Genomic DNA, 27,909 nt, shown 5'->3' with positions numbered 1-27,909 from the left:
AAAAAACTTAGTTCAGACATGGTTTATTAAATGTTACCTCTACAGAGAAAATGTCCATAATTTTTGCTCCTCAAAGTGTAATGAAGAGCAAACATTACAAAGCCGACATTGAGAAAGGATCGTACTGCCAGCTCTCTTTTTAAAAAGCTACATTTGCTTTGACGTACACTGTTCAAGATGAAGTTAACACCGTACTTAAAACAAACATTTCCATCAAAAAAAAAAGCCTCTTCATTTTAAATACAAGCAGTGTCCCCCTGGAAAGAGTGATCAGACTTTCAGAGGATTAATGAAGGATTTTAAAAAAAGATGCTGGAGCTATACACTCCAAGTCTTAACCATATATAAAGATTTAAATTCTATAATTTTACAATAGACTGCTGCATGGTTTACACTCATTCACTGTCGAATTTGAAGGAATTCACAGACATGTCAATGGCTCCGCCTCGATAGTTCCCTCGCTTTTTCTTCGTCTTCTCATGTCTGAAGGATTTCCCTTTCGTGAATTTTAAATCATGATCGGCTTTCTCTCCCCAGTCTCCAAGCGCTCCTTTCTGTAACACAGATTATCGATGCTTAGGGCACAACACACAGTGAGTGGGCGAGGGCAGGGGGTGGGGGGAGAGAGAGCGCGCGAGCCACTGACCTCTTGAAAACCTTCGGAAAATTCAACGTGGTCAATTAAGAGAATGTTGCTAAAAGAGACCGAGAAGAGCTGTTAAGGCAGCAAATTAAACTGTAGCTCATACACGGCACGGTGGCACAGTGGTTAGCACTGCCGCTTCACAGCTCCAGGGACCTGGGTTCAATTCCCGGCTTAGGTCACTGTCTGTGTGGAGTTTGCACATTCTCCTCGTGTCTGCGTGGGTTTCCTCCCACATTCCATAGATGTGCGGGTTAGGTTGATTGGCCATGCTTAAATTAGTGTCCTGAGATGTGTAGGTTAGAGGGAGTAGTGAGTAAATATGTGGGGATATGGGGGTAGGGCCTGGGTGGGATTGTGGTCGGTGCAGACTCGATGGGCCGAATGGCCTCTTTCTGTACTGTAGGGTTTCTATGATTTCATGGTACCAGGATTCAGACCAGCTCATAAATCATTTTTCAAAACAAAACAAATTCACAGTCCAGGTACCGCTACGGGTGACCAATTTAGCAGAAGTAGGAGATAATAATTACAGAACTTTAAGAGCTTGGCTACCATTCTAATGGCACCTGGCTGGACAGAATGGCAAGTTACTGTACAACCCTCTGTGGGTCATGCTGTATAACTACTACCACTCTGCTAAATTCTCCAGTATCAGGTAATTGTGGAGTGTAGTTGGGCCAGGCCTGATGTTACTCTCCCTTAGTGGACAACCACATACTTGCATTCCCACGCAGATTGAACTGGGTGGTAGCCCCAGCAGCAAGAGCCCCAGATAATTATCACCCCCCCCCCTCTCTATCAGCACACCGCTTCATGGGCCCTTTGGGTGGCTCAGTGGTTAGCACTGCTGCTTCACAGGGTCAGGGACCCGGGTTCAATTCCTGGCCTTGGGTGACTGTCTGTGCAGAGTTTGCACGTTCTCCCCAGTGTCTGCGTGGGTTTCCTCCGGGTGCTCCGGTTTCCTCCCACAGTCCAAAGATGAGAGGCTTAGGTGGATTGGCCGCGCTAAATTAGTGTCGGGGGATTAGCAAGGGTGGGGTTACGGGGATCGGGCCTGGTTGGGATTGTGATCGGTGCAAACCCGATGAGCCGAATGGCCTCCTTCTGCCCTGTCAGATTCTATTTTATACGACGCTCTCTCTCACACACATGATCAGTGATTACCTGACAGAATAGTTACACCTCTCAGGTAATCGTCATCCTATACACCAACCCACAACCTGGAAACAGCATGCGTCAGGTAATTACTGCTTTGTTGATAGAAGCGCCATTCCCAAAATGTATTAGCTTTAAACTATACAACATTCTTCATTAGTAGCATGAAGATATTTGACTGAATCCAGCCTTACCTTTGCGTTGAATGAATTATTCGAAAGGCGTGGATCAATTTCAATTTCATCTTCTCTTATTCTACGGAAAGGAGTATTAGGATGAGGGCTCTTTACACAAAAGAAGAAAAACAGGAAACAAAGCACATTAACACATATGACACGTGTTACACTAAGGGCAGCCATGAAGATCTGATTCCGCCTTCCACTACAAACTCTACAACTAGAGAGGCTTAGCTCAGCAAGAGCAGCTGGTGCCAATGCTCAGTAGCCTTGTTGAATGTTTGCAGTTGCTTCTCGAATGACAAGATCCACAGATTCAAGAGAACACTTCAACTTACATTATCGCGAGGTCAATGTTGCACTTAAGGGGGCAAATCGAAGGAAAAAGTAGCACCATGTAGATTTCCCCTCATATATCCCCTTGTGTGCGTGCTTTGCAGATACATAGCAATGCACTGATGATAATGAGATTAATACCAAAGCAATGGGCTTGCTTCACACTAACCAGGCCAAGTTCAAATCTTCTAAACTAAATGATGGTAGCAGTGCATCAACAGCCTATATTCTGATCACTCAATTGAAAAAAGGACATTCACAAACAAAAATATTAAATCATCATGGTCTGGTGTTCGCACTCAGCAATTACAGGTTTCTATACAAACTCATTAGCACAAAACCTGATTGAAATATACACCGCTAATGACCGGGACAGGGACAGGGGGATATCGAGGTGGTAGGGTGGGGGCAGTGTAGATGGTAAGGGGAGAAGAAGTTCCCCTTCATAGTGCTGCTTGAGATGCATCTGGGCAGAGATGATGCCAAGGCACCATGCTCGTGAATCTTGGCAAGAGCCTTTGAAGGCACCACTCAATGTGTGACCTGGGGCAGGCCGCTATGGGAAACTCCAGGTAAAAACAGGCACTTTTGACAACTGGGCTTAACCACGTAAAATGATGTTCTAAACAAGGGTCACGCAGGATGATAGTCCAGCCCGAATCAGGAGGCAGAAAAATAGCAAAATAAACATTAATGGGTCACGAAATGCTACCTTAATTCCAGGTGTCAGCTTGGACTGTACAGTTTGCTGAAACAGAGAATAAATTAGAGTCACGTGGAGCACGACAGTTTAAATCTTGGAAGAGAACTGAACCATCTTCACACAAGCAACAATCTCCATACTAAATAATTAAACACATCTCAAGACACAGCAAAACTACAATTACACTTTTAAAGAACAGTAAGAAGTCTCACAACACCAGGTTAAAGTCCAACAGGTTTATTTAGAATCACGAGCTTTCGGAGCGCTGCTCCTTCATCAGGTGAGTGGAGAGGTAGGTTTCACAAACATGGCATATATAGACAAGGACACCATTACAAAATGATTGTTGGAATGAGTGTCTTTTCAGGTAAACAAGTCTTTATAGGTACAGACGGTTGCAAGTGGAGAGAGGGAATAATCACATGTTAAAGAGGTGTCAATTGTCTCAAGCCAGGACTTTGCAAGCCCAGGCCAAATGGTGGGGGTTAATGGTGCGTGATGAAGGAGCTCTGAAAGCTCATGATTCCAAATAAACCTGTCAGACTTTAACCTGGTGTTGAGGGGCTTCTTACTGTGCCCCACCCCAGTCCAACGCCGGCAACTCCACCTCACTTTTTTTTTAAAAAAGAAAAGAGATGCTATTATTTCTTCCAACATGCCCTCACCTTTTTAGTTTTTGGAAAGGTGTTTGGAGTTTTCGCTTGCAGTTTCTGGTTTGCTGGGGTCGAACCACCTTTGCCGTCCTCGGATTCAGACGAGGATGAGGAGGAGCTTTCCCGTTTCCTCTTGGTATTTACTGTACCTGAGGCAACAAGCAATCACAAGCATCGTAAGAGTCATTCGTGAAACCTGCACGCGGCCGGCGCTGACCCCCCCAGCTCGCAATTCACAACGGGCTCAGATTAAATTGACTCAAGGGCACTGTGTGGAGCCCCATGTTAAAACCAGCAATTTGTTATTCAGTAAGCATAGTCATGGTCCAAAGATGTGCGGATTAGGTTGATTGGTCATGCTAAAAAATTGCCCTTAGTGTCCTGGGATGCGTAGGTTAGAGGGATTAGTGGGTAAATATATAGGGATATGGGGGTAGGGCCTGGGTGGGATTGTGGTCGGTGCACTCGATTGGCCGAATGGCCTCTTTCTGTACTGTAGGGTTTCTATGATTTCTATGGGATGGATGAAGACACATTAGAACTATCCTCGTGTTATATCGACTGATACGAGGATATTACTAAAACAAACAAATCAAACTAGAAGCGGGTGGCACAGTGGGTTAGCACTGCCGCCTCACAGCGCCAGGGACCCGGGTTCAATTCCCAGCTTGGGTCACTGTCTGTGTGGAGTTTGCACGTTCTCCCTATGTCTGTTTGGGTTTCCTCCGGGTGCTCCGGTTTCCTCCCACAGTCCAAAGATGTGCGGGTTAGGTTGATTGGCCATCTTACATTGACCCTCATGTCAGGGGGATTAGCAGGGTAAATATAGGGGGTTACAGGAATAGGGTTGGGGTAGGATTGTGGTCAGTGTAGATTCGATGGGCCGAATGGCTTCTTTCAGCACTGCAGGGGATTCTAAGTGTTTAAATAGTGGACAGGGAGGCTGGATGGTTGGTTTGTGATGCACAATGACGCCAAAAGCGTGGGTTCAGTTCCCATACCGACCGAGTTTATTCACAAAAGCCCCACCTTCTCAACCTTGCCCCTCGCCCGAGGTGTGGTGATCTTCAGGTTGGATCACTACCAGTCAGCTCTCCCCCTCAACAGGAGAGAGCAGCCTCTGGTCATTTGGGACTGCGGCGACTATACCTTTCAGCGTTGTGTTTAAAATCGCGGGACAATAATTTATCCCGAGGGTGACGCTCCTGCGAAGAGTCTTATGCTGTTGTTCACTAGAGCAGCAAGCAGGTGAAATGCCCTGCACTGGTGCAACATTGGGAGCTCTTCAGAAGCAAGATCTGAAACACATCTGGAGGGCTCCACTAGCCTAACATTTTCCTCCTATCGGCCACAGGACATGTTCTGACGAGTGCCAGTAAGAACCAGATGTACCCACCGCAAAAGCACCCTGGAGTCAGTGGAATATCATAGAATCCCTACAGTGCAAGAGACCATTTGGCCCATCGAGCTTGCCATCCCACCCAGGCCCCATCCCCGCAATCTTAACGTATTTACACCGCCAGTCCCCCTGACACTAAAGAGCAATTTAGCATGGCCAATCAACCTAACTGCATAATCTTTGGACTGTGGGAGGGAACTGGAACACCCGGAGGAAACCCACGCAGACACGGGGAGAACGTGCAAACTCCACACAGACAGTGACCCAAGCCGGGAATCGAACACAGGTTCCTGGAGCTGTGAGGCAGCAGTGCTAACCACTGTGCTGCCCTATGATCAGGATCAGAAAGGACCCTGAGTGACTCTTCCACTCCCTGGATAAACAGCGAGTGTGTTAGAAACAAGTCAACTAAATCAAAGTTGGGCTCGTGGTGGTGTTTGCACATTCTTCCCGTGTCTGAGTGGGTTTCCTTCAGGTGCTCCGGTTTCCTCCAACAGTCCAAAGATGTGTAGGTTGGGTGGATTAGCCATGGTAAATGTGTGTTTACGAGGATAGGGTGGGGGAGGGCGCCTGGGTAAGATATTTTGTCAAAGTTGGTGCAGAACTGATGGGCCGAATGGCCCAAGTAAAGAGTACCATCTTTAGCTGCTGAATCAGACTCTCAGCCAAAGCCCAGATATGAAGACAGAAACTTGGTACTGATTTGAGTGTGGAGGGGGAGGACAAAACATGGGAATGCTGAACATGGAAATAAACACAATTACTCCAAACCAGGAATGGAAAAATAACCATCCATGGTTTCACCCAGTTATCCTTCGTGTTTTGTGTTGGCTGCTGCTCAGGGTCAGCGAGTTTGGATGTCTTTCAGAAGTTGTGAAACAGACACCGATGGGGCAAATCAGACAAGGGCATCTCAGGCAATCACGCAAACCCACCCGTGTGTGACTGGCCTGTTAAAATGCTACAAGCGTTTTGCTTTAACTTGATGCCATCAAATCAATAAAGTTTATTTATTAGTGTCACAAGTAGGTTTTCATTAACACTGCAATGAGTGGCCACACTCCGGCACCTGTTCGGGTACACTGAGGGAGAATTTAGCACGGTCAATCCACCTAACCAACACGTCTTTCGGACTGTGGGAGGAAACCGGAGCACCCGGAGGAAACCCACAGAGACACTGGGGAGAAGGTGCAAACTCCACACAGTCAGTGACCGGAGCCGGGAATCGAACCCGGGTCCTTGACGCTGTGAGCCAGCAGTGCTAACCACTGTGCTGCCCCAAGAGCTTCAGATGGGAAGCCATCTGAGCCCAACTTTGGTTTCATTCAACTGTCGACCTCCCCTCCACTCACCCCGACTTCACCCAAGCTTCTCAATGGGTTAAAAAGTGACGAGCAAAACTCACCATTTACAGACTTGGCATTGCTTTTCTCATCCTCTTCAGAGGAGCTATCTTCAGAGCTGCTCTCTGCTGCCTTCTTGGCAGGAGGCAGCGTTGGTGTTTTCACATCGTTTGGCTTTCCTTTGGAATTCTCCTCCTCGTCCTCCGAACTTTCCGAGCTGCTGCTGCTGCTTTCGGCTTTCTTGGCCGCGGAGTTTGCTAAACGTGGAGTCGAAGCGGCAGCTTTCTTGACCGCGGAGTTTGCTGAACGTGGAGTCGGGGCTGCGGCAGCTTTCTTGCGCTGGCCGACCGGGGTTTTCGGCTGGGGCTCTTCGTCGCTGGAAGATTCGTCCGAACTTTCGGTTTCATTTTTATTGGTTACCGCCGGCGACTTTCCTTTACTGGTCACCGCGGGGGATTTCGCTTTCACCGTAGCTGCCGGCGGTTTCGCTTTCGCAGCCACCGCGGGTGACTTTCCTTTGGCGGGAGGCTGTACCTTGGCCGCAGCAGGTTTCGCCTCCTCCTCACTGCTGGAGTCATCGGAATCGGAGCTGCTGCTCTGGTCAGCAGCAGCCACCTTGGCCGCTGGAGTATTTTGCTTCCCTGGCTTCACGGGCACAGCGGCTGATTTAGCAGCTGGACTGATGGCTGGAGTAGCCGCAGTCTGTTCGTCAGAATCACTGGAGCTGTCACTTTCGGAACTGCTCTCTGCTTGAGCCGGAGTTTTTGTGACTGCTTTCGCTGCAGGCTTCTCGGCTGCCTTGGGTGTGGACTTTGCAGCAGGTTTCGGTGTGGACTTGGCGGCAGGTTTCGGTGTGGACTTGGCGGCAGGTTTCGGTGTGGACTTGGCGGCAGGTTTCGGTGTGGACTTGGCGGCAGGTTTCGGTGTGGACTTGGCGGCAGGTTTCGGCGCCAATTTTGCCGTAACCTTTGCTTTAAGTTCTTCATCAGAACTTTCAGAATCTGTGAAGGTTACAGACACAGCTATTAATCCATAAAATTCACTAAGTAACAAGGAATTACAATAAGCTGATCTGCTGGTAAACACACACACGCCACCATTTCTCATGTAGCAAAACCCCCTAAACAGCAACAAACGAGAAACCAAGACTCACCACTCAAAGACAGAACTGACACACTACACCATGTAACTCTGGTTTCTAGGAGTCACAACTTGCTGACTCAAAGACAATGCTACCTCTGAGCCCAGTCTGTCAGCTACAATGTTCCTTTAGAAACAAAAATAAGAATGGTTCTGTCCATGAAGTGGCATTGGGCGAATATTGTCTGGGTTACTTTGACTATATATTATTGGTTGCGACAGCCTGGAAACAGAGTTAGCACAATACGCATATTGGGGTGAATGCGCTCAGACGTTGGGGAAACCAGGCTCTGTGGAACAGACTACGCCGGGACACACATAATTGGTTCCCCTAGTTATTGGATGGGTTTTCTCTGGAATCCACAGCAAGAGATTAAAAAATAACTCTTCTCATCACCCCTTGCACTGTAACCGGCCGGTCCCTGTGAAGACTAAGACACGTGACTTATTTTAATCGTCACATATGTGCAGCCACACAGAACAATTTAAAGGGACGGCACAGTGGTTACCACAGTTGCCTCTCAGCGCCAGGGACCCGGGTTCGATTACTGGCTTGGGTGACTGTGTGGAGTTTGCACGTTCTCCCCGTGTCTGCGTCGGCTTCCTCCAGGTGCTCCGGTTTCCTCCCACACTCCAAAGATGTGTGGGCTAGATGGATTGGAAATGCTAAATTGCCCCTTAGTGTCAGAGGGACTAGCTAGGGTAAATACATGGGGTTATGGGGATAGGGCCTGGGTGGGATTGTGGTCAGTGCAGACTCAATGGACCAAATGGCTTCCTTCTGCACTGTAGGATTCTATGACTCTATATTGAATGAAACTGCCCGCACGCTGGTCGTGGAATCTCTTCGTAGAAACCCTACAGTGCAGAAGGAGGCCAATCAGGCCATCAAGCCTGCGCTGACAACAATCCCAACCAGGCCCCATCCCATTCCTGTGTATATTCTGTGTACACAGTATATTCTGTATACAGTAACCCCATGTATTTACCCTGTTCATTCCCCTGACACTAAGGAGCAATTTAGCACGGCCAATCCACCTAACCCGCACATTTCTGGACTGTGGGAGGAAACCAGAGCACCTGGAGGAAACCCACGCAGACACGGGGAGAACGTGCAAACTCCATACAGACAGTGACCCAAGGCTGGAATTGAACCCAGGTCCTCGGCGCTGTGAGGCGGCAGTGCTAACCACCGTGCCATCCTCTACTGCGTACCGCTTCCATTGTTTGGCGTGTAAGCAATCCTGTGATGTAGCTTCACCAGGCTGACCATTCAACTTTAGGTATGCTCCTGGCATGCCCTCCCGCAAATCTTTGTCTCATCACTGGACACAGGTGAGGTCCCAGAGGATTGGAGGATAGCTAATGTGGTCCCGTTATTTAGGAAGGATAACCTGGGTAATTATAGGGCGGTGAGCTTGACGTCCGTGGTGGGGAAGTTGTTGGAGAAGATTCTTAGAGATAGGATGTATGCGCATTTAGAAAGGAATAAACTCATTAACGATAGTCAGCATGGTTTTGTGAGAGGGAGGTCATGCCTCACTAACCTGGTGGAGTTTTTTGAAGAAGTGACTAGAATGGTGGACGAGGGAAGGGCCGTGGATGTCGTCTATATGGACTTTAGTAAAGCGTTTGACAAAGTTCCTCATGGTAGGCTGGTGAAAAAGGTTGGATCTCATGGGATAAAGGGGTAGGTGGCTAGATGGGTGGAGAACTGGCTTGGTCACAGAAGACAGAGGGTGGCAGTGGAAGGGTCTTTCTCCGGCTGGAGGCCTGTGACTAGTGGTGTTCCGCAGGGCTCTGTATTGGGACCTTTGCTGTTTGTGATTTATATAAACAATCTGGAAGAAGGTGTAACTGGGGTGATCAGTAAGTTTGCGGACGACACAAAATTGGCAGGACTTGCAGATAGTGAGGAGCATTGTCAGAGGCTACAGAAGGATATAGATAGGCTGGAAATTTGGGCAAAGAAATGGCAGATGGAGTTCAATACTGATAAATGCGAAGTGATGCATTTTGGTAGAAATAATGTAGGGAGGAGCTATACGATAAATGGCAGAACCATAAAGGGTGTAGATATGCAGAGGGACCTGGGTGTGCAAGTCCACAGATCCTTGAAGGTGACGTCACAGGTGGAACATAGAACATAGAACATTACAGCGCAGAACAGGCCCTTCGGCCCACGATGTTGCACCGACCAGTTAAAAAAAAAAACTGTGACCCTCCAACCTAAACCAATTTCTTTTCGTCCATGAACCTATCTACGGATCTCTTAAACGCCCCCAAACTAGGCGCATTTACTACTGATGCTGGCAGGGCATTCCAATCCCTCACCACCCTCTGGGTAAAGAACCTACCCCTGACATCGGTTCTATAACTACCCCCCCTCAATTTAAAGCCATGCCCCCTCGTGCTGGATTTCTCCATCAGAGGAAAAAGGCTATCACTATCCACCCTATCTAAACCTCTAATCATCTTATATGTTTCAATAAGATCCCCTCTTAGCCGCCGCCTTTCCAGCGAAAACAATCCCAAATCCCTCAGCCTCTCCTCATAGGATCTCCCCTCCATACCAGGCAACATCCTGGTAAACCTCCTCTGCACCCTCTCCAAAGCCTCCACATCCTTCCTGTAATGTGGGGACCAGAACTGCACACAGTACTCCAAGTGCGGCCGCACCAGAGTTGTGTACAGTTGCAACATAACGCTACGACTCCTAAATTCAATCCCCCTACCAATAAACGCCAAGACACCATATGCCTTCTTAACAACCTTATCTACTTGATTCCCAACTTTCAGGGATCTATGCACACATACACCTAGATCCCTCTGCTCCTCCACACTATTCAAAGTCCTCCCGTTAGCCCTATACTCAACACATCTGTTATTCCTACCAAAGTGAATTACCTCACACTTCTCCGCATTAAACTCCATCCGCCACCTCTCGGCCCAACTTTGCAACCTGTCTAAGTCTTCCTGCAAACTACGACACCCTTCCTCACTGTCTACCACACCACCGACTTTGGTGTCATCAGCAAATTTGCTAATCCACCCAACTATACCCTCATCCAGATCATTAATAAATATTACAAACAGCAGTGGCCCCAAAACAGATCCCTGAGGTACACCACTTGTAACCGCACTCCATGATGAATATTTACTATCAACCACCACCCTCTGTTTCCTATCCGCTAGCCAATTCCTGATCCAATTTCCTAGATCACCCCCAATCCCATACATCTGCATTTTCTGCAGAAGCCTACCATGGTGAACCTTATCAAACGCCTTACTAAAATCCATATATACCACGTCCACTGCCTTGCCCCCATCCACCTCCTTGGTCACTTTCTCAAAAAACTCAATAAGGTTAGTAAGGCACGACCTACCTGCCACAAAACCATGCTGACTATCACCTATCAATTCATTACTCTCCAAATAACTATAAATCCTATCCCTTATAATTTTTTCCAACATCTTGCCGACAACAGAAGTGAGACTCACCGGTCTATAATTCCCGGGGAAGTCTCTGTTCCCCTTCTTAAACAATGGGACAACATTCGCTAACCTCCAATCTTCTGGTACTATACCAGAGGCCAACGACGACCTGAAGATCAGAGCCAGAGGCTCTGCAATCACTTCTCTTGCCTCCCAGAGAATCCTTGGATAAATCCCATCCGGACCAGGGGATTTATCTATTTTCAGACCCTCCAGAATATCCTGCACATCCTCCTTATCAACTGTAATACTGTCTATTCTACTCCCCTGCAACCCAGTGTCCTCCTCAGCTATATTCATGTCCCCTTGCGTGAACACCGAAGAGAAATATTGGTTCAATGCTTCACCAATCTCCTCCGGTTCCACACATAACTTCCCTCTGCCATCTATAACTGGCCCTAAACTTGCCCTAACCAACCTTCTGTTCTTGACATACCTATAGAACGCCTTAGGATTCTCTTTAACCCTCTCCGCCAAAGTCTTCTCATGTCCCCTTTTAGCCCTTCTAAGCTCGCTCTGGAGGTGGTGGTGAAGAAGGCATATGGCATGCTTGCCTTTATAGGACTGGGCATAGAGTATAAAAGTTGGGGTCTGATGTTGCAGATGTATAGAACGTTGGTTCGGCCGCATTTGGAATACTGCGTCCAGTTCTGGTCGCCACACTACCAGAAAGACGTGGAGGCTTTGGAGAGAGTACAGAGGATGTTCACCAGGATATTGCCTGGTATGGAGGGGCTTAGTTAGGAGGAGAGATTGGGTAAACTGGGGTTGTTCTCCCTGGAAAGACGGAGGATGAGGGGAGACTTAATAGAGGTGTATAAAATTATGAACTGCATAGATAGGGTGAACGGTGGGAAGCTTTTCCCCAGGTCGGTAGTGACGTTCACGAGGGGTCATAGGTTCAAGGTGAAGGGGGGAGAGGTTTAACACAGATATCAGAAGGACATATTTTACACAGAGGGTGGTGGGGGCCTGGAATGCGCTGCCAGGCAAGGTGGTGGAGGCGGACACACTGGGAACGTTTAAGACTTATCGAGATAGCCATATGAACGGAGGGATACAAAAGAATGGTCTAGTTTGGACCAGGGAGCAGCACGGGCTTGGAGGGCCGAAGGGCCTGTTCCTGTGCTGTATTGTTCTTTGTTCTGTGCCACCCGCCACCTCTGGTGGGTCTGTTGTACCAGTGGGCCAGAATATACCCAGGGTTGGTGATGGCGGTGTCTGGAACATTGTCTATTAGGTATGCATTCCTGAGTTTAACTATGGCTGGCTGTTGCTCAACTAGTCTGTGGATCGCCCAATTTTGGCGCAGGTCCTCAGATTTGAGTAAGAAGGAATTTGCAAGGTTCAGTTTAGGGGTGCCATTGCCATTACCGGTGCCGAGGTGAATGCTGGTGGCTAGGTCTGTCCATTTTCATTCCTTTCTTTAGACCTCATAGCGGTTTGATACAACTGAATGGCTAGCCAGAGGGCAGTTAAGAGTCAACCATCTTGCCGTCAATCTGGAGTCATGTGTAGGCCAGACCGGGTAAGGTTGATTAGTAAACCAGCTTCTTATGACAATAGACAATGGTTTTTACACTCACCATTAGATGAGTTAATTTCAGATTTATTAACTGAATGAAATGCCAGCAGTTGCTGCGGTTGGATTAGCCTGGGCCTCTGGGTGACCAGTCCAGTGACATTACCACTATACTCCCACCTCTCCATTTTACTGCATCTTCAATGTATCACGCAGGCTCCAGGACTCGATGGAGAAACAGCCCCAACTGCCATCTCACTTCTTCCTTGTGATTGAAGTATTATATTACACAAACTCTAACATTTAGGGACATCATCAATTCGGTTCCAGTGACAGCAGCAGCAGCAGCATTTAGCTAAATGACAAATCTGCAGGGTGCAAATGAAAAGAGCTCCCATCTCCTCTCCTGGGAGATCAGACTTCTCACTTCATTTTGACAGCAGCACCAGAATGCCAGCTAGTTTCTCTGACTGATGCAATGGCATTTTCTTACCGGAATCACTTTCAGAACTGGAATCGGCTTTCTTGGCTGCGGTTTTCTGAGCAGCAGCTGCTGCTTTTTTGGGTGGCGCAGGAGCAGGTTTTGCCGGTGTAATTTTTGCTGTAAATGAAAAACAAAAATCAATGGACAGTCAGAGACCAAGCAAGGTGCTCAAAACTCGATCTCCATCTTAAGCATGTTGAGCAGTGACCGTAGCATGGCATGCTACATTTGATAACTCCATTAACTCAGAGAATGGCATCAGGAAAAGGGACGATGAAAGGGAATAATTGGTAGGTCTACATTTAACTCCAGTCCATGCTACACGGCTGAATCAATATCCTCTAAAGGAACCTAACAATTGCAAAAAATTATTACTCAAGGCAGCTCACCAACAGGCGGCATGGTGGCACAGTGGTTAGCACTGCTGCCTCACAGCGTCAGGGACCCAGGTTCAATTCCCTGCTTGGGTGACCGTTTGTGTGGAGTTTGCACATTCTCCCCGTGTCTGCGTGGCTTTCCTCCGGGTGCTCCAGTTTCCTCCCACAGTCCGAAAGATGTGCAGGTTAGGTGCATTGGCCGTGCTAAATTCTCCCTCAGTGTGCCCGAACAGGCGTCGGACTGTGGCGACGAGGGGATTTTCACAGTAACTTCATTGCAGTGTTAATGTAAGCCTACTTGTGACACTAATAAATAAACTTTAACTTCTTAAACTGAGAAGAACGGACAATAAATGCAGCCATGTCAAGGCCGTTCAAATTCAGAACGAATTCCTCATTCCCTGACCACCAGCTTTTAACTGCAACCAGAAAGGGATTAAGCTGATCAAAAACTTCACTCCAACTGTTACAGGGGAAGGATTAGACAGAGGAACATTTTTTTTTTAAGTAAACAGGCTGGACAATAATCTTCAAAATTAAGACAACGCTTGCTTACAGCTCGAAACAATCTATACAACACTTACTGGCTGGCTTCATGGGTGCTGCATCAGTACTGCTGCCCGAACTGTCGTCCGATGAGTCACTGCTTTCCTCCTTAGCCGGTGTCACTGGTGTCTTCTTGCTTGCAGCCGCCGCCGCGGGCGTCTTTTTGATTGCGCTTGCTGCTGGCGTCTTCTTGCCCGCAGCTGCTTTCTTATTCAGCGAGGGAGGTGGTACTGCATTGTAAGCACCTATGAGGGAGGAGATCGAGATACCGGTCAGCGTTTTTGCACGCGTTTTCTCCCTCTCTGAAAGATGCCAAATTCTTGCTGGACAACCCCTGTCATCTATCCAAGTGTCTATTCTTCAGCAAGTTCTGGCAGGCTCTTCAATCACTGAGCCACAGCTCGCCCTTAACCAATTTCCATGCACAGATCACTCCTCTACATCGTAAATTACAACTCACTTTAAGATTTATTAGTGTCACAAGTAGGTTTACATTAACACCCCAATGAAATTACTGTGAAAATCCCCTAGTTGCCACACTCCGGTGCCTGTCCAGGTTACACTGAGGGGCAATTTAGCATGGACAATGCACCTAACCAGTACGTCTTTCAAACTGTGGGAGGAAACTCACGTAGACATGGGGAGAACGTGCAAACTCCGCACAGATGGTGACACAAGGCCGGAATCGAACCAGGGTCCCTGGCGCTGTGAGGCAGCAGTGCTAACCGCTGTGCCACCGTGCTTTAATCTGATATTTGCACATTTTAAAGACAAACCCTTCAGTGGAATACCGGAACGTCTGTTTCTCATGTTATTGACACCCACGCCAATTCCAGATGCAACCCTGTCATTAACAAACGCAGTAATTATAAAGGGGACAGCCTACTTTCACCTGTGTACTGGAGTGCTCCTGCTCACCTGACTTTGCTTTTGCTTTTACAGCCGGTGCCTCATCATCTGAGCTGTCAGATTCCTCTTCACTGCTTGAGCTCTTCTTCGCACTGGCTGCTGCTTTAGTGGGAGTCGCCGGTTTCGCATTCTTCACTTTTCCTGCAGCCGGCACTGGCTTGGCAGGCGCAGCCGCCGCCGCCTTGGGCACCACTTTCTACACGGGACGGAGGAGAAAAACGAGTGGCTGCAATTAGGAAAGAAATGTTTTGCAACACAACCTCTCCTGAGGCGTTGCCCTTGGAGCCAGTGCAATGACCCAGCTCCATCCCAAAGCTTTGCCACCACACCGAGGTGAACGAGGGCAGCAAAGTCACAGGAGGGTCGCCACTTCGAAGCACGACACCCTGACCTGGGCGTTCAATCACTGTTCCTTCATCAGCACCAATTCCTGGAATGCCACAGTTAACACCACTGTGTTAACTCTCATCTTTAGCGAAGTTACTACATTTCCCGCTGCCTCGACAAAGCAGCCAGCATAATTAAGGACACCACACATCCCGGACATTCTCTCTTCCATCGGAAAAAAGATACAAAAGTCTGAGGTCACGTACCAACCGACTCAAGAATAGCTTCTTCCGGGCTGCTGTCAGATTTTTGAATGGACCTACCTCACATTAAGTTGATCTTTCTCTACACCCTAGCTATGACTGTAACACTACATTCTGCACTCTCTCCTTTCCTTCTCTATGAATGTCTGTGTAGCACAAAATAAACAATACTTTTCACTGTATACTAAAACATGTGACAATAATAAATCAAATCAAGTTATGATAAACCTTTACAAATCATTGCTTACGTCTCAGTTGTTTTTTAAAAAAAAGACGCAGCAACACGTGCTCTGGAATGCACAGCCTGAAAAGATTAGTGTCAAAGAGAAAATGGTAACTTTTGAAAGGATATTTTTCTTCATTCTTTCAAGTGACATGGGCATTGTTGGATAGGCCAGCATTCATACTGCCCATCCCTAATTGCCCTGGAGAAGGGGGTGGTGAGCTGCCCTCTTGAACCACTGCAGTCCATGCGGTATAGGTACACGCAGAGTGCTGTTACGGAGGGAGGTCCAGGACCTGCGACCCAGCGACTGTGAAGGAACACAGAACCCCTACAGTGCATAAGGGGCCATTTGGCCCATCAAGTCTGCACCAACTCTCCGACAGAGCATCTTACCCAGGTTCATCCCTCGCCACATCACCGTAACCCTATGCATTTATCCTGCTAATCCCCCTCACCTAGACATTGTGAATAAGGGAAAAATTAAGACGGTCAATCAACCTAACCTGAACATCTTTGGACTGTGGGAGGAAACCAGAGCACCTGGAGGAAACCCATGCAGACACGGGGAGAATGTGCTAACTCTACATCGACAGTCACCCAAGGCTGGAATTGAACCCAAGTCCCTAGCACTGTAAGGCAGCAGTGCTAACCACTATGCCACTGAATAGTCAATATATTTCCAAGTCAGATTGGCGTGTGGGGCTTGGAGAGAAGCTTGCAGCTGATGGTGTTCTCATGTGACTGCTGCCCTCGTCCTTCAAAGTGGTAGAGGTCAGGGGTTTGCATTGCTTTGAAGAAGCCTTGGTGAGTTTCAAAGGATTGGGACTGAGTGGAGAGCTCTTTCAAAGAGCTGGTGTGGACAGTATGGGCCACACTGCTTCCTCCTTTGTTGTTCTCCGACCTTCTCAGAGTAACTAGCCACGGGCAATAAACGTGGTGCCATTTAAATCCCAAGAATTTAAAAATATTTAAGATGTGTACACTATACAAAACTTTAGCGATACAGTAACTGATTTCTGTGAGTATAAGTTGAGTCGCTTTCCATCTGTCTGTAATCACCCTTTAAGTCTACGTAACGTGGGTGGGGGAAGAGGGAATGGAGTGAATAAAGACAGGGAAGAGGGCATAATAAAGATGTGAGAGTGGACCCACAGCAACTACTAACAATACTGGCAATCAGATCTCTTGATTGAAGTGTAAACATTATATATGGCACTCTGACAGTAATCAGTATCACAGATCATTATGACCAATATAAAATGATGTACTTGTGCAGGAGGTTTCTTCGCAGAGTCAGAGTCAGAAGAGTCATCACTGGAATCATCCTCGCTACTCTCCTCGGCTGCCTGGTTGGTAGTTTTTAAAGCTGAAACTAGAAGACAGGGAATGATTCAGAAAGTGCAATAAAATTGCCGCTTGTAAAAGAAAAATGTAATTTATTACAATGCAAGTTTTGGGTATCTAAAGGTGAATTACGCTAGTTACTCAACATGCATTAACATACAGGGATAGTAACATAGAATCCCTACAGTGCAGAAGGAGGCCATTCGGCCCATCGAGTCTGCATCGACCACAATCCCACCTGGACTCTATCCCTGTAACCCCACATATTTACCCTGTTAATCCCCTGACACTGGGGGCAATTTAGCATGGCCAATCACTGTAACCTGCACATCTTTGGAGTGCGGGAGGAAACCCACACAGACACGGGGAGAACGCGCAAACTCCACACAGAGGAGTGACCCGAGGCTGGAATTGAACCCGTGTCCCTGGCGCTGTGAGGCAGCAGTGCTAACCACTGTGCCACCGTGCTGTCCAATTAACCTAACCCGATTAGATTCCAACTGCCTTATCCCAGCCTGGCAATTAACAATCATGTTGCTTCTACCTGATTTCACAGGGGTTTTTATAGCTGGTTTCACAGGGGTTTTTACAGCTGTTTTCACAGGGGTTTTTACAGCCGGTTTTGAATCCTCTGAGCTGTCCGAATCTTCACTGCTGGAACTCTCATCTTTCTTTCTGGCAGCTGGCTCGACGACTGCAGGTGCTTTAGTAACAGGAGCTGGACGCTTGGCAGGGGTGGCCTTCTGACGGAGTGAGTGAACAAGAGGTAACAGTGAAATAATCCCCTGCACTGAAAAGTTACGAGATGTTCACAGGGTACCTAATGAACACTGCTGAAAAGTGCGATAGGTTAACTTAAGAATATTGATGAAAAGAGAGACATTTTTTGGCAAAGATTTTCAATTTGCACTCATCAGGACAAAGACAAGAATGCCAAATTTCTAATGATCACTACGACTTCTACCAGAGGAGAAAAGGTTGCTGATTGGTTGGCAAGTCAACTTTGATTGGCTGTGGTGCTGCCATGGAGAAAGTAATAGGGAACTATCGCCGTCCCAAGGTTCTGGTTAAAAAATGAATCATCTTATGAGTCAGGATGTTTGATTCCCCCCTTCCCCTACCAAGAATAGGGAATAAATGACAAAATAAACCCCCGTTCTAACAAGACTCTATGATCTAACAGCTACATAGAATTTACAGCACAGAAACAAGCTGTTCAGCCCAACTGGTCTATGCTGGGTGTTTATACTCTACACATGCCTCCCTCACCTTACCTCATCTCCCTATCAACATAGCTTCCGAGCTGTTCACAGTAATAATCTATTTTTGTCAAATCATGGACTATTTAAGCTGATACTATATGCCCCCCCCCCTAAACTTTATTTAGTGTTCCAAGTAGGCTTACATTAACATCGCAATGAAGTTACTGTGAAAATCCCCTAGTTGCCACACTCTGACGCCTGCTCGGGGTACACTGAGGGAGAATTCAGCATGGCCAATCCACCTAACCAGTACATCTTTGGACTGTGGGAGGAAACCGGAGCACCCGGAGGAAACCCAGGCAGACACGGGGAGAACGTGCAGACTCCGCACAGACAGTGGCCCAAGCCGGGAATTGAACCCGGGTCCCTGGCGCTGTGAGGCAGCAGTGCTAACCGCTGTGCCGCCCCTTGCCGGCGTCACTGCTATCCAAGAACAAAAGTATCTGGTGATCTGTGTTGAATTTATTTTGGACACTCGGCGAGGATAGGACTGGAGCACACGAACACTCAACACTTTGGAAAGACATCACAAAGGATGACCAGCACCCACACATTTGTCCTTCGACAAGATGATCGCATGACCAGTTGCAGAAAGAAGGAAATTAAGCAAAGAGAAAAGCACAATTGATACGCAAGATCTATTTTTGCTAACTGCTTACTCCAGAGACATGGAGGTTATGGTTTGAAGACATATTTCACCAGTGGCACTACCAGACACGAGAAACCATGACGTCTACTGCACGGCTCATCAGCCAGTCAACTTTGACCAAAGGACCTGTCACCTGCCCCATAAAGGAGCATGCTCTAATTACTTTCTGTGCTGGTTTCTTCTCTTCCTCGGAATCTGAAGAACTTGATTCTTCACTGCTGCTACTCTCCTTCTTCGGAGCAGCCTTTTTAGCTGCAGGTTTGGTGACTGCGGGTGTGGGCAGCTTTTTCACTAGAAGAGCAAAGAGCAATATTAAAACCGTCAGCCAAACAGGGTGGCAATGCAAAAAGTATCTAATTGGCCATAAAGCACTTTTGTGATATATGGTGCTATACAAATGCAATTCGTTGAACGTTTTGCTAGAAAGTAATTTGTATTTTACTGTTGCAACTACCACTCGAGGGGAAAATCTCAATTTCAGCATCTTGTGTAGGTCTTGGACAATCAATGAGCAACCCCCCTCCCCCCACTCAGGTGGGGTCCCATTTATTCACAAGTGATTACCTACACATACTGTTGGCAGGAGCTATGGTGTACAACACAGTTACGCCCGCTCTTATAACCAAACAAAAAGCCCTGGTAATTTTTAAGGCAAGGATAGATAGATTTTTGAACAGTAAAGGAATTAAGGGTTATGGTGAGTGGAGCTGAGTTCACCAAAAGATCAGCCATGATCTTGTTGAATGGCGGAGCAGGCTCGAGGGGCCAAATGGCCTACTCCTGCCGCTAGTTCTTATGATTCCCCATTCCTACCCTACGGCCACAGGGATAGATTACAGCACTATTACCATTGCTCCAGACATCAGTTAACTCAGTGCAAAATATTTCAGTTCCCAGGATATGGATTGAGCAACCTATTACATATCCTCTAATTTGCCCGATCATGTACTCGTGAAGTATTTGACAGCCTAGTAGACATATACTTACAGACTATCTTATGGTAAAGAAACAGAGATTTGTACAATGGACCTAAAGGCAGCCGTTTCGCATGCACGTACTATTCACCAGCCCTACCCTGGAAGCAGCTACACGAACAGTCAGCTGCTAAGAAGAATGTTGGCCAGGACAGCAGGGATAACCAACAGCTCTTCTATTAATACAAAAGCACATTCAAAAGGGGCTCGAACAACCACACAGTGCCTCATTCAAAAAACAGCAACATCCATTAATGTGCTGTACTGGAGTGCCAACCTAAATCACACCTTTGGCCTCTGTTGTCATGCCTTTCTGTCCAGTTGCAGATTAAAACATTGGTTCAGTCTGTAATTGTACTCTCCAGTGCAGCACTGAGATCAGGAAATCCCCAGGTTACAGATAACTGATCTTACCCAGAAAGCAGAAGGGATGGGGGGGGGGGGGGGGGGGGGAGAGAGAGAGTTTGGAACTGGCTGCATAAAAAGTACAAGAAAGCAAAAAGAGCTTTGGCACCCCGTTCATTATATCTAAGAAACACTACTGAAAAGTGTACTAGCAATAGGTTAACTGTGAATATTGATGAAGAGAGACATTTTGTTGAAGATTCTCATCTTGCACTCATCAGGACAAAGAAGAGAATGGCAACTGTCTAATGATCACTACAACATATACCACAGGAGAAAAAGGGTGGCAAGTCAACTTTGATTGGCCGAGGCCATGGAGAAAGCAACGAGGAACGACAGCATTCCCAAACTCCTGGGTAATTCAAAAAGGCTTGAACATATTCCTGTTGTTAGCAGAGAACGGGCTCCTGTCTATGTTGCTTCCAGCAAACGTAAAAGAATCTTAAACTGGTTAACTGGGGTCTAGCACACTCAGGCTTGTTCAACAAGTGCTGTCCCATTGTGAAATCACACCCAACAGTAGGCCACAAAGTAGTTAGCTATAAATTTGTTTTGTTCTTGAACCTGCAACACTGCTTTTCTGGTGAAGTTTGGCACATTTGGATATACCTGGGTTCTTAGTCGTGCTTTCTTCATCCGAACTGTCTGAGCTCTCAGAGCTACTGGAGGTTTCATCTTTCTTTGCCCTTTTTGCAGGAGGGCCATTGAGGGTAGACTTCCTTTTCTTTGCTACGTCAGATGATCTATCGTAATTAAAAGAAAGGTTAACAATCCAATGTGCTGAAGACCAAACTGTTCCACTGCTGACAGTTCAGGGTGGATATTGAGGAGCTCAAAACTCCCCCAAAATTGTCTAAACATTATGACCCAACTGAAAATCAGGAGCCCTATAAATTAGAGATCCAGACATCAGTGCCCAACTCTCCAATAGTGCTTCCATTGAACGACCTTCCAGTTGAGAAAAATGCCCTCAGATCATAGAATCCCTACAGGGCAAAGGAGGCTATTCTGCCCATCGAGTCTACACCGACCACAATCCCACCCAGACCTTATTCCCGTAACCCCACATATTTACCGTTAATCCCTTGACACTAGGGTCAATTTAGCATGGCCAATAAACCTAACCCGCACATCTTTGGACTGTGGGAGGAAACCGGACACGGGAAGAACTTGCAAACCCCACAGAGACAGTGACCCGAGGCTGGAATTGAACCCGGGTCCCTGGTGCTTTTAGGTAGCAGTGCTAACCACTGTGCCACCCTATGATCTACCCTGACAAGATTTACCGTTTAGTTGCGAGTGCAATGCAACTCACATTTCAATTAATTTTCAAGGATGGTATATTTCCATACTACAGAAGATTTTAAATATTTTTCTCTGTTCAAAAGGTGGAAACCTGGGCCCAGCAGTAGATGCAACATAAAACACCATCTTCTAGGTCATCAAAATGCTACAGAAATAGCAAGTTAACTGTTGCATTAAAGATTGCTTTCAATATCAGGTTGTAAAGCAATTTCTTTTGCGTCATTTCCAGACCATTAAGCAAAAGTCTCAGGCCCATGAATAGTGGAAGATTATATCATCTTATCCCATTTCCCATGTGGGCTGTGATTGTGCAGTTGTAACGAAAGCAAAATTGTCAACATTCGGCACCGTTACAGCACCCCCACGAAACTGATGGCAGCTTCAGGCAAACACACTTACACAGCAACTGCTGGATTTCTACAGTTACTGCCAGTGATTTCCCACCCCTCCATAGAATTGACGAACCTTCTGAAATCCTGTGAACTGATCCAAACGACCACAACTATGCCATCATTCTTGCTTCAAATTCCCACGAGTCTGGTATGCCTTGAAGGATGATGCGTAGGTTAGAGGGATTAGGGGGTAAATATGTAGGGATATGGGGGTCGGGCCTGGGTGGGTTTGTGGTCGGTGCAGACTCGATGGGCCGAATGGCCTCTTTCTGTACTGTAGGGTTTCTATGTTCCTATGAAACTGTGTTTTGTAACAGGTACTAAGTTCATCATTACCTCTTCACAACCTAACCCGCCCTTAAAAATGAAGTGTTCTATTTGTGGAATGTCATGCACATCTATTACAATAGAAAAATTTCTAGCTTCTTTAAAGCATTTAAAAATAAGGTTTATGATTTTTCAGCTTCTGCCCTATGTATACCCCAATCTTTATTTTGCCGTTTGCAAAGGACAGTTGGCGGTTTTTACAACCTAACTTGCAGTCTGTGAGAATTCTTCATTGTGATTGGTTGCCTCCCCTGCTTGATGACATCACTGATATCAGGTGCCAGAGGTCCCCTTGAGCTGACACTGGAATTAAAATAATACCGGGGGGTGGTGAAATTCACGCCAGAGATTGCTCGATCAGTTTTGTTTGTGGTCAGCAGTGAGTGCCATCGCTTTGTCGCTGACTGCAATATCCAAGTCACAATGAATTACTGTGATTATGCACTGACCTGTGAAGGCAATTCTGCCTACCATTTTGAAAATGGCTGCATTTTATACACGCTTGCTAAGAGGAAAGACTGCTTAGAATCCATCCATAGAATCCCGACAGTACAGAAAGAGGCCATTCAGCCCATCGAGTTTGCACCGACCACAATCCCACCCAGGCCCTATCCCCATGTATTTACACCAGCTGGTCCCCCTGATACTATGGGCTAATTTAACATGGCCAATCGACCTAACCCGCACATCTTTGGACTGTGGGAGGAAACCGGATCATCCGGAGAAAACCCACACAGACGTGGGGAGAACGTGCAAACTCCGCACAGTCACCCAAGCCGGGAATCAAACCTGGGTCCCTGGCGCAGTGAGGCAGCAGTGCTAACCACTGCGCCGTCCCTGCAGCTGATTGTAGCAATGGGAACTCGAGCTTAGCAGCTCACCCAAAGCATAGTGGCACAATGATTAGCACAGGGACCTGGATTTGATTCCCAGCTTGGGTCACTGTCTGTGCAGAGTTTGCACGCTCTCCCTGCGTGGGTTTCCTCCAGGTGCTCCGGTTTCTTCCCACAGTCCAAACACGTGCAGGTTAGGTGGATTGGCCATGCTAAATTGCCCGAGTGTCCCAGGATGCGTAGGTCCGAGGGATTAGCAGGGCAAATATGTGAGGTTATGGGGGATAGAGCCTGGGTGGGATTGTTGTCAGTGCAGTCTTGATGGGTCGAATGGCCTCCTTCAGCACTGTAGGGATTCTACGATTCCTCCAACAATGCAGCATTCCCACACTGCAGCCTCAACCGAGATTAAGTGCTCAAGTCCTAGAATAGATTTCGAACCCAAAAACAAACTGAACACCATAAATTGAGCACTTACTTCACCCAGAAGTCAAAGATCTCCACAAGAGATGGCGACTTTAGATCGGGAACTTTCTACAAAGACAAAGAGAAATAAAGACATAAATTAACAAATTTCAACGTTAAAATTTACAGAGAAATGACAAAATATTCATCTGATTGTAGAACTGGTCATACAACATTTACGACTGCTTCCTAGAAACTCCAGTGTACATAAGGTAATGTGTGTGTTAGATTTAAGTGGTCAATATTGCCAGTATTTCATTGTTTAAAAAGGCTCAATCCTGAGAAAAACTGGTGTGCAGTAATTCTCAGATCAATACCACAGGTGCCCGAGGGTACAGAGGAGATTTGCACTTATGCTGCCTGGACTGCAGAACTTTTAATAAGAGGAAAAACTAGATAGACTAGGGTTTTCTTTGGAACAGAGGAGGCTGAAGAGAGACCATTTTGGAATCATAGAATCCATACAGTGCAGGAGGCGGCCATTTGGCCCATTGAGTTTGCACCAACTCTGCGACAGAACACCCCACCAAGGCTCCAACCCCATAACCCCACGTATTCACCCTGCTAATCCCCCTAACCTACACACCTCAACACACTAAAGAGACAATTTACCATGGCTAACCCTCCTACCCTCAGATCTTGGGACACTAAGGAGGAATTTAGCATGGCCAATCCATCTAACCGGCACAACTTTGGACCGTGGGAGAAAACCAGAGCACCCGGAGGAAACCCACGCAGACACGGGGCAGAATGTGCAAACTCCACACAGACAGTCACCCAAAGCCGGAATCGAACCTAGTGCTGTGAGGCAGCAGTGCTAACCACTGTGCCACCCAAAAAATGTACAAAATGAGAAGGGATCAAGATAGAGCAACTGGGAAGGCCCTGTAGGCCTTGGTTAGGTTTAGAAAAGATTCAGAAATAGAGGGTGGTTGGGATCTGGAACCAACTGCCTGAATGGGTGATAGATGCAGAAACCCTCATATTGAAAAAGTAATTGGATATGCACTTGAGGTGCTGTCACCTACAGACCAAAATCTGGAAAGTTGGGATTAGACTGGATGGTTCCCTGTTGGCTGGCACAGGAATGATAGGCCAAATGGCCTCCTTCCTTTCTATATTTCCCCCCAATAACAAACTTACAGTTAATATCAGCACTACCACTTACTTCCAGCCCTTTACAATCACTGCACATGGTAGCTTCAACTCAGACTGATTGCTTCCCGTCTCCATAACTTGCCCCGTGTCAGTCAGTAAGAGTTTTAAGAAAAAGGCAGAACAATACGGTCCAAAAGTAAACATTTGAAGGTATGACAGAAATCAAAACCAAACAGTAAATGATCTGAAGCACGCAAAACAGATCTTCCTGCAACTCTGTGGGTTCCCCCACCCCCCCCCAGGTGCTCGGGTTTCCTCCCACACTACAAAGATGTGTAGGTGGACTGGCCATGCTAAATTGCCCCTTAGTGTCAGGGGGATTAGCAGGGTAAATATGTAGGATAACGGGCACAGGGCCTGGGTGGGATTGCTGTCGGTGCAGGTTTGATGGGCCGAATGGCCTCCTGCTGCACTGTAGGGATTCTATGATCCAATGGTCTCAACTATTCTCGTTAAGGGTAAACTAGGGGGGCTTGATAAATTGAGATGGTTGCAGGAGTTACTAGAGATTTGAATATTTGCTCCGCCAATGTTGAAGTTAAACCAGATTTTTTGCACCAATGGTGCCTCAATTGTTGCCTTGATTACCATTGCCCTAATCACCTCTCGCTTTTGACTACATGTCAATACCCCAAACTCCTAGGTTGCCCACCTTTCCTTGCTTTGTGCGGTGGCCCCTCTGCACTCAGAACAAAGGGCATGGGTGCAGTAAACAATTTTATTCTGCTGAACCTTACTGCCTTGGTGTAGAGATGGGCTAATTATTACACATGGAGCGCAATCCACTCAGTCCCATTCTCTCACTCTAGCCCTCCAAATTGATTTTTCTCATGAGCTCAACCAGTATCCTTTCAAAATTGATTTTCTTTAGTTCCACTACCTTTATAGGCAGCAAGATCCAAGTCAGTCCCAGTTTCTGTGCAAAAAAAATCCTCTCTTGCCCAAAACTTAAATGTGTCATATATAATATAGCTTTATCACATGAGTAATACCATACACCTTTATATGTGCACTTGTTAGTCATGAACCATTTAATTGAGCCAAGACTCCACCCCACCTCCTTGTTCTTTCATGGGACATGGGCAATCCCGACCAGCACCTGTTGCCCATCCCTTGAACTGAGTGGCTTGTTCAGCCATTTCAGGCGGCGATTAAGAGTCAACCACATTACCATGTGGCCACATGTAGCCCAAATCCAGGCCTCACAGCGCCAGGAACCCAGGTTCGATTCCAGCCTTGGATCACTGTCCGTGTGGAATTTGCACATTCTCCCCGTGTCTGTGTGGGTTTCCTTCGGGTGCTCCAGTTTTCTCCCACAGTCCAAAGATGCCTAGGTTAGGTGCATTGGCCATGTTAAATTACCCCTTAGTGTTCCAAAATGTGTAGCTTAGATGGGATTAGTCATGGTAAATGTGTGGGGTTACAAGAATAGGGCAGGGGAAGAGGGCTTGGGTGCGATTCACTGGGAGCAGATCGATGGGCTGAATGGCCTCTTCTGCAACATAGGGATTCTAAGAACAGCAAACTTCCTTCTCGAAGGGACAAAAGTGAACCAGATGGGGCTTGGCTATCTTTGCAGTTAAACATTCTCACATTCCAAATTTTAATTAATTATATTTTTATATTCCAACTTATTGAATGGACCTATCACGCATTAAGCTGATCTTTCTCTACACCCTAGCTGTGACTAACACTACATTCTGCACACTCTCCTTTCCTTCCCCCCTATGTACTCTATGAACAGTAAGAAGTCTCACAACACCAGGTTAAAGTCCAACAGGTTTATTTGGAATCACGAGCTTTTGGAACGCTGCTTCTTCATCACTCACATGAAGCGGAAGTGCTCCGAAACCTCCTGACTCCAAATAAACTTTAACCTGGCATTGAGAGACTTCTTACTGTGCCCACCCCAGTCCAACACCGGCATCGCCACATCATACTCAATGAACAGTATGCTTTGTCTATATAGCGCGCAAGAAACAATGCTTTTCCCTGTACGCCAATACATGTGACAGTAACAAAATTGGCAAAGGCTTAGTGGTATTATCGTTAAAACTATTAATCCAGAAACTCAGCTGATGTTCTGGGTTCCAATCCCGCCACGGCAGATGGTGGAATTAGAATTCAATAAAAGGAAAATCTGGAATTAAGAAACCATTGTCGGAAAAACCCATCTGGTTCACTAATGCCCTTTAGGGAAGGAAATCTGCCGTCCTTACCCCGTCTGGCCTACATGTGACTCCAGCAATGAACAAGGGCGCAGCTAGGAATGGGGCAATAAATGCGGTGATGTGGAGATGCCGGCGTTGGATGAAGGGGCAGTTGCTCCAAAAGCTTGCGGCTTGTGCTACCCCAAATAAATTAATTGGGACTTTAAGCTGGTGTTGTGAGACTTCTTACCGTAAATGCTGGCCAGCCAATGATGCCCATGACCCACAAATTAATTTTTTTTTAAAAGAAGCTTTTTAAAAATCCAAATTTTAACAGCCAAATTTAAATACCCTGTTGGGAATCGAACCCATGCTGCTAACCCAGTGAGGTGACCCACTGTGCCATTGCCTAAGCTGCTCGAGGTTAAGTATAACCCCAGGTGTGCTGTGGGGGGAGGGACGGAATGGAACGTTCCCCGGGACGAATGAAACGTGGCCCGGGAGCTCGCGCCACGGGGTTTGGAACGTTGGGGTGGCGCGTGTTCCATTCCTGCGCCGCGTGCTCCCGGGCAACGTTCCATTCGCTCTTGCGCATGCCCCTTCCCGCCGGGTTGCTGGCTGAGGTGGGAGAGAAAGAGAGCCGGCCGGAGGAGGCCGCACGTGTGGAGCCGGCTAAGTCAGAGCAAACGTTTGGGTTTTTAAATCGGGGGGGAAGGCTCGCTCACTCACCACGTTGGACTGCTTGAGGAACTCCTTGGCGGCCTTGTCGAACTTGTTCTGCAGCAAGAAGCCGTAAATCTGCGGGTACAGGTCGCTGGGCACCACACGCGCCTCCATGTTCTCTGCACGATAACGGGGGTCTGTCCCCGCCGCCCTCATGCGCCTGCGCGGGGGCCCCCCGCCGGAAGTGGGCCGCCGCACATAACCGGAAGGTCGTCCGGGAAT

At 47.1% G+C, this 27,909-nt stretch overlaps 1 protein-coding gene across 2 annotated transcripts; it reads right to left on the bottom strand.

Moving 5' to 3' along the window:
• Position 1: 1 nt before the first annotated feature.
• On the bottom strand, positions 2-27,909 carry nolc1 (nucleolar and coiled-body phosphoprotein 1). 2 transcript variants are annotated; one of them, XM_078199383.1, is made up of 14 exons: positions 27,694-27,909; positions 23,670-23,725; positions 20,944-21,077; positions 19,119-19,246; positions 17,589-17,787; positions 16,969-17,072; positions 14,894-15,080; positions 14,014-14,220; positions 13,062-13,169; positions 6,474-7,412; positions 3,682-3,818; positions 3,026-3,061; positions 1,996-2,085; positions 2-554 (listed from the first exon to the last, which is right to left on the bottom strand). In XM_078199383.1, the coding sequence occupies exons 1-14, from the start codon at positions 27,841-27,843 to the stop codon at positions 396-398; spliced, it is 2,634 nt and encodes an 877-aa protein (XP_078055509.1). In that variant the 5' UTR covers positions 27,844-27,909; the 3' UTR covers positions 2-395. The 2 variants fall into 2 exon arrangements, with proteins under 2 accessions (XP_078055509.1, XP_078055510.1); XM_078199384.1 differs by having other exon boundaries at positions 1,996-2,056; positions 27,694-27,859.

The sequence above is a fragment of the Mustelus asterias genome, chromosome 28 (assembly GCF_964213995.1).
Source record: "Mustelus asterias chromosome 28, sMusAst1.hap1.1, whole genome shotgun sequence".
Lineage (NCBI taxonomy): Eukaryota > Metazoa > Chordata > Chondrichthyes > Carcharhiniformes > Triakidae > Mustelus > Mustelus asterias.
The sequence above is the reverse complement of the archived record's forward strand: the minus strand, read 5'-3'. Positions and strand labels throughout refer to the sequence as shown.